This window comes from Euprymna scolopes, chromosome 36 (assembly GCF_053919585.1).
Source record: "Euprymna scolopes isolate OS-2025 chromosome 36, ASM5391958v1, whole genome shotgun sequence".
Classification (NCBI taxonomy): domain Eukaryota; kingdom Metazoa; phylum Mollusca; class Cephalopoda; order Sepiida; family Sepiolidae; genus Euprymna; species Euprymna scolopes.
The window spans coordinates 44,557,408-44,571,671 of NC_136517.1; the positions used below are offsets into that span (position 1 = coordinate 44,557,408).

The window sequence follows — 14,264 nt, forward strand, 5'->3', positions numbered from 1 at the left end:
AAGTTCGACAGAAACATTCCAGAGTTCGAGAAGATACACCTGAAGAAGGTAAAGGTTACATCGACTGAAATGTTGTGGAAATAACACTTATGATAACAGTACTCCGATGAATCCAAATAATACTAGTATTTTGTATAGTCGGAGGTTACATTGACAGATGTTGTGAAAATGACTTCAAGATGAGAACAGTAGACCGATAAATCCAAATAATACAAATAACCAATCCTCATCTCAAAAATTCAGAAACGTCATATACAAAATACTGTTAGAAACCCACCCAATATATGTCACGGTAGCATATTAATAAACGTTTTAAAGTAAGTAAAACCACTAAAAACTTTTCCAGAGATGGGTAGAAGAGTAACTTATTTTTCATGTATAATAGTCTTTTTTTGGGGGGTCACTTTTTCGGACCTCTGTGGATTGTAAAACAAACCCATGTTTAATTTTTTACTCCTCTTTTGTTTTGTTAGCTATTTTGGAAAATCACCAACTTGAAAATCATATCTAAAAATACAGGATCCGTAAACTGCAGAAGTACCTAAAGAAATAAGGGCGAACGCTTAGAAAATTGCCCTCCACCTCTAAATTTCACAATTTACACTCCCCCCCCCCTTTTTTTACATTTATCTCATCGATTACAAACTTAACTTTCAGATTTAAAAAAAAAATTGAAAAAATAATTTTAGGACTTATTGTAAGAAATTCTGCAGAAATAAGCAGGCTCCTCATTGATCGGTTTGTCCATCCACGATTTTGTTTGAACCGATCAGATTGCTTGTTATTACTAACTGCCGATGGTATTCTTGGTGCCAAATTTATCTTTTCAGATAACCAGTTTCGACAGACACAGGTTGAAATGAACGTACGAAACTCACTCGAGGCGAGTAGCCTCAAAATCACTGTCTCATGAGATGTTTTAATGCTCTAATATGGGGCGAAAAGTTATGATCATTTTCAAAGACCAATGCTCTTATGTTAGGCAAAATATTATATTAAAATATGCTGTTGTGCTTTGTGAATCTATTGACTTTCATCATTACAATATAATGTCTTGCAAAGACAAAATTAAGGTCTACAGTTTGACCTGTCACTTGTCCGCCATTTGGACAGTTATCTACAGTGAACTCCATGAGGCTACCGGATTAGCAGTATCCATCTTGGAAGGCATCACTCAATTCTTCAACCTGTTGTAGCATTCTTCGTCAGCGGAGTTTTGTATCCAGAATATCACAAAGACAAACCATTACCCTTCTAGGTTGTTACCGACCCAGTACAGCAGATAGCTAAATATGATACATCTTTTGCAACTTGGATCTTTTTGCTTTAATAAAATTTACGTTGAAGTTTAAAAGATGAGCCTGTTGTAATTTCTGATTGGTTTTCTTTTATTCTGCCAGGGGCAAAACTAAGGAGAGAGAACTTCTCACATTATCGTCGGAGGTCAGTTTTCAATTATAACGTTCTACTAAATTGAATGCACACTTTGTGACCATTACAGAGAAAAATATTGCGACTATCTCATGTAACCGGTGAATATTCCCGTCTAAAAAAGGGATTAGGAAGGGAACTTTCTTAACCACCTTTCACCCCACTTCTCTTATACACGGATGAGTGGATGAGTTACAGAAGGCTGCACAATTGGCCTATTTTTTTTTTTTTTAATTTTCTTCCTTTGAAGATTGTAATGCTGGGGATGGGGCAGCCAGACCAGCTGCCAACATTGCCCTGCTTTTTATTGAAACCAACCGAGAGCTCTTTTTAGTATCCTCGCTGTTCCCTTAAGTGCAATTGTCTGGATCTCTCTTGCACTTGGTTCACCAGGAATATTAATTAGGTAGGACTTCAGGTTCTTCTTCATAAGCCCTGTAACACCTATAATAACTGGTATGATTGATATCTCCCTAAGATTCCAGTTTCTTTTCATATCATACATGAGACCTTGGTATTTGGTCTGTTTCTCTCTTTCAGCTATGTTCAGACCGCCATCATTAGGGGCACTCACTTCAATCAAGGTTGCAACTCTCTCCGACTTATTCCATATAACTATATCAGGTTTAACAGCAGCATTTTCAAGATAGGTGGCTGTAGGGATTACATGATCGTAATGTATGGTATAGAAGTCGTTTCCAACTGTTCTTTCAGGTTGGCGTTCCCAGGACTTGCTGCTACACTGGATGTTTAGTTTTTTACAGATGGTCCAGTTGAGGTACTTACATACTCCATCATGTCTCGCTGTATAGTAGCCGTCCCCTAGAAGAACCTTGCAACTCGATATCAGATGATTAACACTTTCCAATTCTGTATGACAGAACCTGCATTTATTGTCATTACTGATACCTGCCATTTTTTTTAATGCTTTGATCATCAGTCCCTGGTCTTGAGCAGCCATTATGACCCTTTCCTGATCGTGGTGGAGGGCTCCCCTTTTGAGCCAGTCCAAGGAACCTTCTTTGTCTATGTATTCCTGAGAGAGTTCCCCCCAAAAATACTTTACACGCTAATGTTGGTCCCATTCTTTAAGGTTCATCCTTTGAAAGGCCTCAGTATATTTCTGCCGGCTCTTTCTTGCTATTTCTGTGGCATACTTGTTTGGTGTTTCATCTTCATCTAAGAGACAGCCCTGATCAAAATGCTTGGCCAGCTGGGTGACTGATGTTGTTTTGCTGGCTCTTGTCTCTTGATGTTCGTATACTATTGAGAGGGTGTGATTCTGGGAGCTTCTCAGATACTGACCGGTGCTCACAATAGTTGCCCTATGTTGATGATTGATCTTTGAGAGTCCCAGACCTCCTTCTCCCCGAGGCAAATACAACCTTGGTAAACACTGATTTCTATATATTATTTTATGAAGCGTTAGTAGTTTCCGTGTCTTTACATCTAGCCTATTAGTATGGGGCCATAAACCACTCACGAAATTTTGTGGACCCAGTGACTTGTCTGTACAAACAGTGTAGTGGCCTACTGATTCCGAATAAAAAAAAAAAAAGATTTAAAAAGTAAAATATGTCTTGGTATGACTAGGTGACGAAATGGTCTCATGTTGATGAAACCATGTACAGAGAAGCATGTCACATGATGGTGGAAAATGCTCTTCCAAATTTCGATATATTTTTATTTCCTACAGGAGAAATATCCCATGTGAACATTTTTTTTTTTTTTTTTTTTTTTTTGCTAAATTCTTTAAATTTTTTTTTTCTAATAAATTTTAAATTGGTTGAATTTAAAGAGGTTTTTTACTCATAACCAAAAAAACGTTTTTTTTGTTTTACAGTTAAACTTTGGGTAATTGTACAGTTTAATCAAGACATTAAAAAATGAAAATATCAAAAAAAAGTTTAAATTGTATGTATCCGTTATGGAATGAAGTTCTCCGAAAAAAAAAAAAAAAAAAAAAAAATTTTAAGTTTTTTTTTTTTCGGGGGGGGGGGGGTACAGCGAAAAAAACAATTTTTTATGATACCGAGCAAAAGGTTCTATTTTTAGGAAGAAAAGCTAGTATTAAAGATCGGGAGGGAGTGTCAGCGCTTTAACTTGAGTTATCTCCTCGTGGCGTTTCTAAAATCCAAACAAAAAAATTCAAAGATGTCTACCTTCAACATGCTGTCACAAAAACGTGTTTTTCCGCTGCAAAAAACAAAAAAAACTACTCGATCAAATTAAATTTTTTTTCGGAGATCTTCAGTTCAAAACGGATACGTACAATATAACCTTTTTTCGATATTTTCACTTTTTAATGTCTCGATTAAACTGTACCAGTACCAAACTTTGTATTCAATTTTTTTGTTTGAATTGAATATTTTTGGATTTTTTCCGACGCTAAAATAGGACATTACTGTGATATTCGTTTTCAGCATAGTCGAAAATCTGTAAATGTTGTCATCGAGTTGGAAAGAAAGAAAAACATTACCCCAGCCTCTTTTTCAAACGGGAATATTCACCGTATACGTGAGAGGGATGGCCACAAATCGGGTGTTCACTTTAGTAGAATGTTACAATTGAAAACTGATCCCCGACCATAAAAGTCATCATTTTTTGGGGAGGGGTATTTTTTACGACCTGCCTCAGCGTAATATACACCCCCCCCCAACCACTCCATGTTAAGAACGGCTTTTGGTATAAACACCCACCCTCCATGTTAAGAACGGCTTTCGAGGTTGGAGGTGTTTATTCCGAAAGCAGTTTTTAACATGGGGAGATTTGGGGTGTTTATAATACGCTGGAGTATGTCGTAAAAATTTACCAATTTTTTTTTAATTGTTGAATTTAGAAATGGAGGGGGGGGCAATTTCATAAACGTCCGCCGAAATGAGTAATCCGGTGTCAATAAATAAGATGCCTAGTAATAAGGGGTCAGTGACCCAACCCACCCATTATTACTTTACTCATAACCAATAACTACGGAACTGTTTTAAATATTGGTGCTAATGCAGAGAGTGAGAGTGATCCGCGCTATTTTTTAAATCGTATTTCCACGTTTAATTAAAGTTTTTTTTTTTATTATTATTATTCAGTTGTAAGGTTAAAGTACAGATTAGGTACAAAACACCCTCCCCTCCCCATGTTAAGAATGGCTTTTTTTTTTTTTAAATAATAACGTTATTTCAGCAATGATCACTCTCTGCATGAGTACCTAAACATTAAATAAAAAAAAATAAGAAAAAAAAAAAAAACGCAAATAAGTCACAAATGAAACAAACATTGACATCACAAATCAGCAACCCGAAATAGATTGTTTTTTAATTTCCGAACTTTAAAATGATGACAATTCTATAGAATTTAAACCGAACTGTTTTTTTTTTTTTTTTTTTTTTTCAGCACTGACTCCAACCTAAGTTTAAGGTTTATTTCGGAAAAAAAAAAAAAAAAAAAAAAAAGCAGTTTGGTTTGGTTCGAAAAAGGAAAAAAAAATGTGGCCTTTATTCGTTATCTTTTTAATAAAGAATTTCGGTACTTATGAAGAATACGGACCGTGCTTGTGTGTGTGTGTGTGTGTAGCATTTTTTTTATAGTTAAATTCAATTTTTGCGGTATTTTTGTTTACTAAATTGTTAGGTAAAAAGAACAATAGTTACAAAACGTTCTTACCCTGTTCAGGTTAAAAATGGGTTTCTAAATAATAACATTATCATTTTAGCACGGTCCGTGCTCTGCATAAGCACCGGAATTTCTTAGATTCCTTTATTTATTTATTTTTTTTTTTTCTTAACATAACTTCCGTTATTGGATATAACTTTCTCAAACTTTTGAGTTACTTTCAAAGTTTTCTAATTAAAAAAAAAAGTGAATACAACTTTTTCTCCTTAATTCTAAATAAAAATAATTAACAAATGAACAAACTCGAAATAATAAACTTACTTCGCAGGACGGGTGGGGTATCTCTTTTGACATATTTTCCTGCAATTCCATCATTCAGACCAGAAAGGTCTTTTTTCCTGGGTAACATTACCTTTCCTCCGCTTTGTATTTACATATATATATTTATACATACATATACCCAAGTCACTAATTAGATATATATGTACTATACATACATATATATACACACACGTATGCGTGTGTCCTTGCTCGTATATTATTACAGTTATGTAAAAATAAAAAACATGTTTGTTTTTGGGCTTGTTTTTTTTTTACTTTTTGGTAATTCTTAACTCAATTCAACCAGGAATAGGACTGAGAGGTTCTTCACCCGCCAGTAAAAGTTGTTTTTTGAAAATTACTAGGATACCTCGATTAATAATCGCCATGAAAACGTTGTTGTTAAACTTTACTAATGTTAATTAATTAATAATAATTGAGGATGATGACAGTTAAACCAGAATCGCCGCTCGTCTTCAAGAGTTAGCATTGGTCGTCCGTTACGTTCTAAGTAAGGCATGACAAATAATAAATATTTGCTGCAGGAAAAAAAAGTCATAACTTTTTTCCGAAAATAATAAAATATAAAAACTATCGGAATTATCACGAAATAAAATTAAAATCCGAGTAATATGTTTGTTTTTATTTTAAGAAGTTTATCAACATTTTATTTATTTATTTATTTTTCTCCGAAATAAACTTGTTTTGACTGTGAGGAAAACAGGAAGTGGAACGGGCAAAAAGTTGCGTACTACGTCATGAGCTGACGTAACATTTTATGAGGTCCGTACATTGTTGCTGTCAGTCTCCATGGAAACAGTCCTAACAACGACAAACGGGTCGATAAACAATTTATATCCAAGTTGAGAGCAGTTTTGTATTTTTTTTTTTTTCAAACTATCCAGAAAATCTGTGTGTGTGTTTTTTTTAACTTCTAAAGAGGCAAAAAAATATTTTTATTACGAACAGATATTGATTGTGTTATTTATGACAAAATCTTAAAACTTCATTAATTAATTGCATTTTTTTTTTTTTTTTTTTTTTTTGCTTACAATTATTTAAAAATTTACATTTTTTTACCCCTTTGCACCATGTCTAATTCCGACGGAGAAGCTAACTCATCCGAGCAGTGCTCCGGTTCCAATTCCTCATCACCAAAACTTCTTGCAGACCATAGCTTCCTCAACTCAAAAGAAGACCAAGAATTCATCAACGCAAAGGCTTTTCTCTTAACAGCTAATGCTAAAACAGGCCTTAACATGTAAGTTTATAAGACTTTCTCCTATTGTAAAAAAGATATGTAGCGTGGTCCCTGGTCTTGGTAGGGTTATATTGGACAACGATAACCTTTTGGGGGTATTGTCAAAAACCATGCCGACATTTAATATAATTGTTCGTAAATGTTATGTTTTAGCAAAGGAAGAAAATGAAGAATTATATACAGGGGGGGGGGCATATAACAATAATGTAAATAGAAGAAACATGAGAAAATAGAAGGGTCACCAGTTAGCAAGTGCTAACTTAAAATATAAACAGAGTTTTATAAATGAAAAAAAAAACTGAGAAAACAAAATTTTATAACAAAACATTTTTATATCAACAATTTTATGTTTGTTGAAGAAACTTGGGTAAATTGGCTCAAGTTAAAATTTCATAGTGTGAATAATATGCATATGTAAGTAATATGCCTATATGTGAGTACTTGGCAGCGTGGCATTGTGTGTGTTGGTTTATCTTGTTCTTGTTAATGTGTGTATATCTGTGTCTAGCAGTTCATTTCTGTTCGTCTGACTCTCACTAGTGTGTAAGAATGTGTGTGTGTATGTGTGTATGTGTGTGTGTGTGTGTGATGAAGAAGGCTTGTATGTGAGTCATTGAAGATTCCTTTTTGATTTGCCCCACCCGACTAAAAGCATGGGGTAGGGGTTGTTAAGATTTCTGTTGGAGGTGTAGCTGGTAGATGTCTTCTAGAAATCAAATCTCATTTGTTCACTGTTCTCATAGAGGTTTCAAAGTTAACATTGGCTTATTACTTCAACATAGACTTGTTACTTATGGGATTTGAAATGATTTAAATGGGTTGAAAATACTCTTGAGTTAACAAGTTCCTATGAAAACTTACTTGCTTTTTTGGAGTGATAAAAATAACGAATCCAAATGAAACAGAGAAAGAAAGAGAGTAGCATTAAGAGCCATTTTCTTTTTAGCGTTCATTGGAATCAATTTGCAATTCATTCACCACAGATATTTTACCTCGAAAAAGACTTTGTGTTATTAAGAAGGCTGTTTGTCATGTTACCCAACATATTGTAGCCTCTGTCGCAAAGAATAGGAAAGAACTTCAACTCGCTTTTTCCTCATTGTGACAACACATTTATTTTCTCATTCCTCTGCCAATGCATGATTTCTTATTATGGTTATGATGCCACTCACGTTTCTAATGTGCTCTCGAACGTAGTCCACATCTCTAATATGATGGTCCTCTCTAACATGCTCTTTCTCCTTTTTATAGTCTTTTTCTTTACTGATGAAATCATTTGTATATGTGCATTTGCACTCTGTTACATATTATATTCCATAAAAACAAACCAAAACAAAAATAATGCCTTTATAATGACGTTTGAATAGTTATGAGTTTTTGTCTATAATCTTTGATTTAATTTTCCAATTTTTTCACAAATACAGATCTATCGGGTTTTGTCCGTCATCTTTGAATTATAAGTTGTAGATGAATTTAGAGTTTCAATTCTGATCCCAGCATTCTCGATTGCTACACTGGACTTAAGGTTAATGTTGGGGTCAATGAAGAAAAAGTTGAGATTGTAACACATCTTTGACCTGCGCCTTGTCGTACACAGCTGAAGTCATGTTTTGTTAACATGACGTCAGCTGTTGTTTCTTGTTGGTCATATCTCTCTGCTTCTTTCTCACTTTCTTTCAGTCGCCGCCTTCTTAATAAGAGTGGTTGTAAAAGTAACTGAAAATGATATAATAAAATAATGGAATGAGAGCAGTTGACCCAAAGCATAACCCTCCTCTTCTCTCTCTCTCTCTCTCTCTCTCTCTCTCTCTCTCTCTCTCTCTTTCTGTTTGTTTAGCAAAAAATGAGAAAGATTTTATCAGCTTATTGTATTTATGTGTAACTAGACATTTCCTGTCTGATACAATATCTTGACACATAGCCTTAATTTTAAACGTTTCACTTCTAATAGAAATTTTCACTTTTCTCCCTACTGTAGCCTTATTTTTTATTTACTTATTTATTTATTCATTTTACTCTTTTCCATCTTAAACAAGGCATATTGTCGCTTGTACTATTTAGGACCATGTTTAACAAGAGACTGTTGGGAGTTAAGCAGCAAGATATCTGTTCACATTACATTTAAACTTTTGCAGGTTAGTACAGTTAGGTAAACAGGAAACATGGAGGAAATTCCAAAGTCGAGCAGTTTGAGTGAATAGACTATTAGAGTAGAAGGTTTTCCGGCATCTAGGGACCTCAACAGTGAAAGGGTGGGATTTTGTTGCTTGTCAGGTTAGTCAGGAATATGTATGTCAAGGGAGAATAAGAGGTCTGAGTTTATCGCACATTCCATTAAAGTATTTGTAAAACAGGCAGAGGGATACAACATTGCGGCGATGGGACAGATATTGGAGCTTAGCTGATAGTGCGAGACCTATTATATATGAGACTCTTTTTTAGATCTTGTCTAAGAGTGAGAGACTAGCAGTAGATGCAACAGTCTAGATGTGGCAACAGTACTCCATCCATCCATCCAACGCGGCCACAGCCAAGATTGAACTCACTACATGAGTTGGTAATGTAATTCAAATCTTGTCCATAGCTGAATACTTGATACTTCGCTAGGACTATCAAGAATATTTTTTATTGTGACGCCATCACTAGATGAGGTGTCTACCACAGCTTAAGAGAGTCCCATCTACTCTCCAGAGAAGGATAGACTGCACCAGTTTCTCAACCAGATATTTAACTTTGCGATACATACAGCTCCTCGCCTTCCCAAATGGTCACCCATCTGGTACTGGCCATACTCAACGTTGCTTAACTTCGGTGATCTGGCGAGAACCGATGTGTCAACATGATTGTGCTATATATGTACTCCATGCATATGCAAATAGTGGCTTTATAGAGTTATAAGATACTCTCAGGTGTGAGTAATTTTCTAGCAGGATAGAGAGCCCACCTTCTTTGCAGCAACTTTGTAAGTGTACTCAATGTATTTGTTCCAACTCATGTTTCCTGTGAATGTGTTATATAGTTGTTTCATTAAAGAGTCTTAGAGAGAGACTATTATAAGTGATGCTTTTTCTTGTGAGAGTTCTTATTAGTAATGATATGAGTCTTAGTGAGAGTTCTTGTCTTATTACATATGATGTTGTATCTTAGAGAGAGAGATGTTGTTGTAATGACATTTTATAACACAGACATATAATAACGATACAATTTACCTTTTTGTAGAAATCACAACACAAAGATGAGCTTTATCCAAAACACATGGTGAATTTATTTAATACGACCGGTCGGGATTTCCTCATTAAGAACTCAAAGTTTCACATCTTAGTTTCTGAAGTGACGTCTCGCTTCAGACGTCCGCCTGTCTGTCTCCCCTGACTGTCTCTCCTGACTGTCTCTCTGACTGTCTCTGACTGTCTCTGACTCTCTCTCCCTACTATATTGAGAAATCCATGCATCCCGGCCACGTGAGCAAAATTCACGTGTTTCAACATGCGCGACTTTGCACGTTTTCGACATTGATTTCCCAATAACCTATTTTCCTTGTGTTGTTTCCACAAAGGAATTTAACCTACATATCTAATTTATTTAACTCATATTTTATTATCCACATTCTTTTAACAATTGAATAGTTTATTTATTATTTATTTCATCCGAATTAACAATTTACTGGACATTCCATTTAAACCTATTGTTCTTTAAAACTTATGTCCAGGGTTCGATTTCTGCTTTCTCTTATTTCCATTTTAACTAATCTCTCTATTTTTATACTTACATGAACAGGGGACAGCCCTTATCATGTAACAAATGTTAAACCGAGAAGTTTGAATGATGAGTTCTTAGGTAGAGTGTTATTTGTCATGGTAATCGATGATTGACTATGTTCTTGTAATTATTAAATGAAAGAAGCTTAGTAGCATTAAATGTTGTCATACATTTACGTTCCTATTCCACTACATAGCTGAAGGTCCTTCTCAAAGATTTCTGCCATTGTCTTGGATATGTATAGATTTGTAAAAACAAATATCGCGTTTCTAAATTTTTGAGATGAAGATTAATTATTTGTATTATTATTCATCGGACTACTGTTCTCATCTTGAGTGTTATTTTCACAACGTTTCGGTTGATATAACCTCTGACCTTCTTCAGGTGTATCTTGTCAGACTCGGGAATGTTTCTGTCGATTTCAGGAATTTGGACGGAATTTCGAGTAGAACTCTTTATTTATTTCACGGGGGTAGCATGCTCTGGTTCCATCAGCCATGGCTGGATAGAGATCCTAAGTAATTCCCAAATGTATTTTTCGGCCTCTCACACTGAGAATTGAACCTTCAATCCTCAGGAGAATATCACTTTTACAATTGATTTTTACTTAGGACTTCTATCCAATCATGGTTGACGGAACAAGAGCATGCTACCCCCATGAAGTTAAATAAAGGGTTCCGCTCGAAATTCCGTCCAAATTCCGTAGTTCGACAGAAACATTCCCGAGTTTGACAAGATACACCTGGAGAAGGTCGGAGGTTATATCGACCGAAACGTTGTGAAAATCACACTCAAGATGAGAATAATAGGCCGATGAATAATAATACAAAGAAATATCGTTTTAAACACTATTTTTACACACTGCCTCTAATCCTGTTACATTCTATTTGCCACCTGGGGGAATACTTTGGTTTTTCCTGTAAAAATTTCTCAGATCTATTTGTATATATAAGCAGAATCAATAGCACTTGTCCAGAATGCATATTGTACACCAAAAATCTCGTAAATTGATCAAGTAATTTTAGTTTCATAAAGAAAATAATTTTTAAGCAAATTTGAGTTTTTCCGGTGCCCCTCTCCTCCCGATTCTAAGAATAGCTTTCTAAAATCTTGATTTTTGTGCTATCTCCTTTGTTCGATCATAATTTAGCCATAAAATTTTATTTTCTTAGTTAAAAATAAAACTACTTTATCGTTTTACGTAATTATTGCAACACAATGTTTTCTTTACATCACAAGTAAGCACACCATAGAGATTGTTCTTTATTTTTATTCTTTTATGAGGGTGGTTGGATTCTGGACAAGCACTGAATCAAGTGCCATGGTTTCAAATAATATACAGTTCTGCTAAATTTATGAGCTGAACATCTCTCTCTCTCTCTCTCTCTCTCTCTCTCTCTCTCTCTCTCTCTCCATATATATATATATATAAAGTGAGAATGTGTGTGTATTTGTGTGTGTATGAGGACATTTTTCCACCTATATATTCAGCGAATATTTTATCTACAGATTTGAAATTTGGTATATAGGGTATGTAGAAAACTTTTTTAACAGTTTTCATCTGCTAAGGGGTCAAAATGGAAAAATTGGTATGTGGGGGTCATCAGAGTTTTATTTGTCAACTTTTTCATGAATGTGCATGCATGCATGGTTCACATGACAGATTCCTTATGTTAAGAAAAATGAGTTTTAAAAACACTTTTTAAAGAACGTGTCAAGCTGGTCTAATGGTTCTCGTACTTGACTCACTGTTTTTAGGTTCTGATTTCGATCTCAGCTCGAGTTTAGAAAAAACATAATACTTGCATGCATATGTCTCGGTTTCTTTTCGTTTTTTTTTTTTACTTCATTTTTTTTTTAGGAATTTAACATTACATTTAATACCGAGCAACACTGGGTACATCTGCTAGTATATATGATTCCCAAAAGGATGAAACACTAGTGTCTGTAGATATTTAATAATTATTAGAGTAAATAATTATGTCAGCCCCTTTAAGAAACTCGTTGCTTATAGTTGAGCACTTTCAGTTGAAATAAAGTCAGTCAATTTAGCTCTTATGCCCAGATCATCATATGATGATTAGATCACTCTGACAGACGTTAAAAATATTTGAAAATAAATGTTTAAATTTCAACAATATTTCTCATGGTTAACAGTGGCCGAATGGATTAGGTCCTTGCTAATGGAGTCAGAGATGGCTTCTGTTGCCGGGTTCGGATCTATCGACCGGTGTTAATCGTGACACCCAGCACTGCTTATTCAGAAAAAGATGAAACACTAGTGTCTGTAGGTATTTAATAATTATAGTAAATAATTATATATATATATATATATATATATATATATGATAAAAATAGAATTAGTGTTTCAACATTATAGGAATGAGAAGGAAAACCTAAAACGTTAGTGAATTTATCAACGTTTCGTTCATATTTAAGGGACTGCATCAGGATGCATGATTTTACAAAGAAAATAAATTAAAACCACAAGTGCATTTGGAACTGTGAGTGATATGAAAACAGTTTTTGTTCTAGCCGGTTGAAAAAATATATAAACTCACATTACACATGTACATTACAAATACTCATCTTTAAAGGACATGTTTCGTCCGAAGGAAGGAGCAGAAACCCTTTTCTACACCACACACAGCAGACATTTCCAAATGAATTTGCAGTTTTTATGTTGTCCGAAAATCATTCATCTCAATAAAGCCGCCTAAACAGTGAAAAAACGTCAATAGTAAGTTTTAAGGTTTTCCTTCTTATTCTCATGTTGTAAGACACGGTGAGGGAATTTGGGGGACGTTTTCAAAATCCATTCTCTGTAGTAACAAATTGAAAGAGAAAAAAAAAAAAGAAAAAAGAAACATATAAAGCAAATTTTCCGAAAATGGAGACTAAAGAAATGAGCAAATGAAGTACAAACTGATTAAAATGATCCAAATTTTATTAAAATAAAAGTTATGAGTTGCTTTTAATTTCCAAAGCTATGGTTTTAAAAAAAATCCTTAAAGAAACATTTAAAATCAAAAACAAATATAAGAAAACAACATTTCTTACTTGAAAAGGCTGAAAACAAAGGAACATCCCCCCCCCCAAAAAAAAACAGAAAATAGTTCTTTTAAGTCTTTAAGTTCAGTCTTTCTTTTAACAAAAGGGTTTCTTCCTCGAATGGGAACCACAAACAAATAAAGTCCCTTTAAATAGTAGAAAAGGGGGTAAAATATGAAGGCTCAGATACCTTTAAATTTAAAGGAGAGAAAAGAAAACCATAAAGCCGCTTTGATAGGCTTTATGGGCACAAATAAAATAATTTTTACGTCTTTATTTCCAGATTGTCCAGAATGTTGTGTCTTCCTTACACAGGATAAATGCTGGTATTAATTGTTTTTTTTCTTTTAAAATAAAAATGTTGTTCTATGAAGGAAACTTCAGTTGAATTGTCTTCCAAGATGGTCTCTTTTAAGTTCCTTGAACAAAGAGGGAATTTTCTCTCCTGGTGGTCACATGTCCCGATAATCTGCTCATCTTCTTCTTGTCAGTCAGGCCTGCGAAATTAATTTCTGTCTTTTACAGAAAAAAAAAATCCTCAAAACACAACCAGTTTCTTCCGTTGGTCTTTTTGAGACTAATAATTTTCCAGTCGCCTTGTAATAAATGGGAATGAAATTACGTTGAAAGTTTAGTAACTATCAATGAAGTTCCAAACAGACGTCTTTCTCTAAAGGAGAACAACCCAGAACATTATATTTAACGCCAAAACCTTTTTTGACGGAGAATAAACTTAGCTTCCATCTCTAAGACCGCCTATACTCGAACTGACGAAAACGGGCAAAGGTCCTCGCTCCACAGGAGTAGAGAAGGAGACCACCAGAAAGGAATTATG

General features: G+C 34.5%; 2 protein-coding genes across 2 annotated transcripts in view; one reads left to right on the forward strand and one right to left on the reverse strand.

Moving 5' to 3' along the window:
- Positions 1-6,038, reverse strand: part of LOC145260437 (uncharacterized) — a 99,099-nt gene extending 93,061 nt beyond the window's left edge. The window contains exon 1 of the mRNA XM_080118447.1: positions 5,359-6,038. Coding sequence (XP_079974573.1) covers positions 5,359-5,446 — 88 coding nt within the window. The 5' untranslated portion in view covers positions 5,447-6,038. The remainder of the gene's footprint in view (positions 1-5,358) is intronic.
- A 152-nt stretch (positions 6,039-6,190) lies between these two features.
- LOC145260439 (radial spoke head protein 4 homolog A-like) overlaps positions 6,191-14,264 on the forward strand; it is a 50,034-nt gene continuing 41,960 nt past the window's right edge. The window contains exon 1 of the mRNA XM_080118448.1: positions 6,191-6,619. Coding sequence (XP_079974574.1) covers positions 6,450-6,619 — 170 coding nt within the window. The 5' untranslated portion in view covers positions 6,191-6,449. The remainder of the gene's footprint in view (positions 6,620-14,264) is intronic.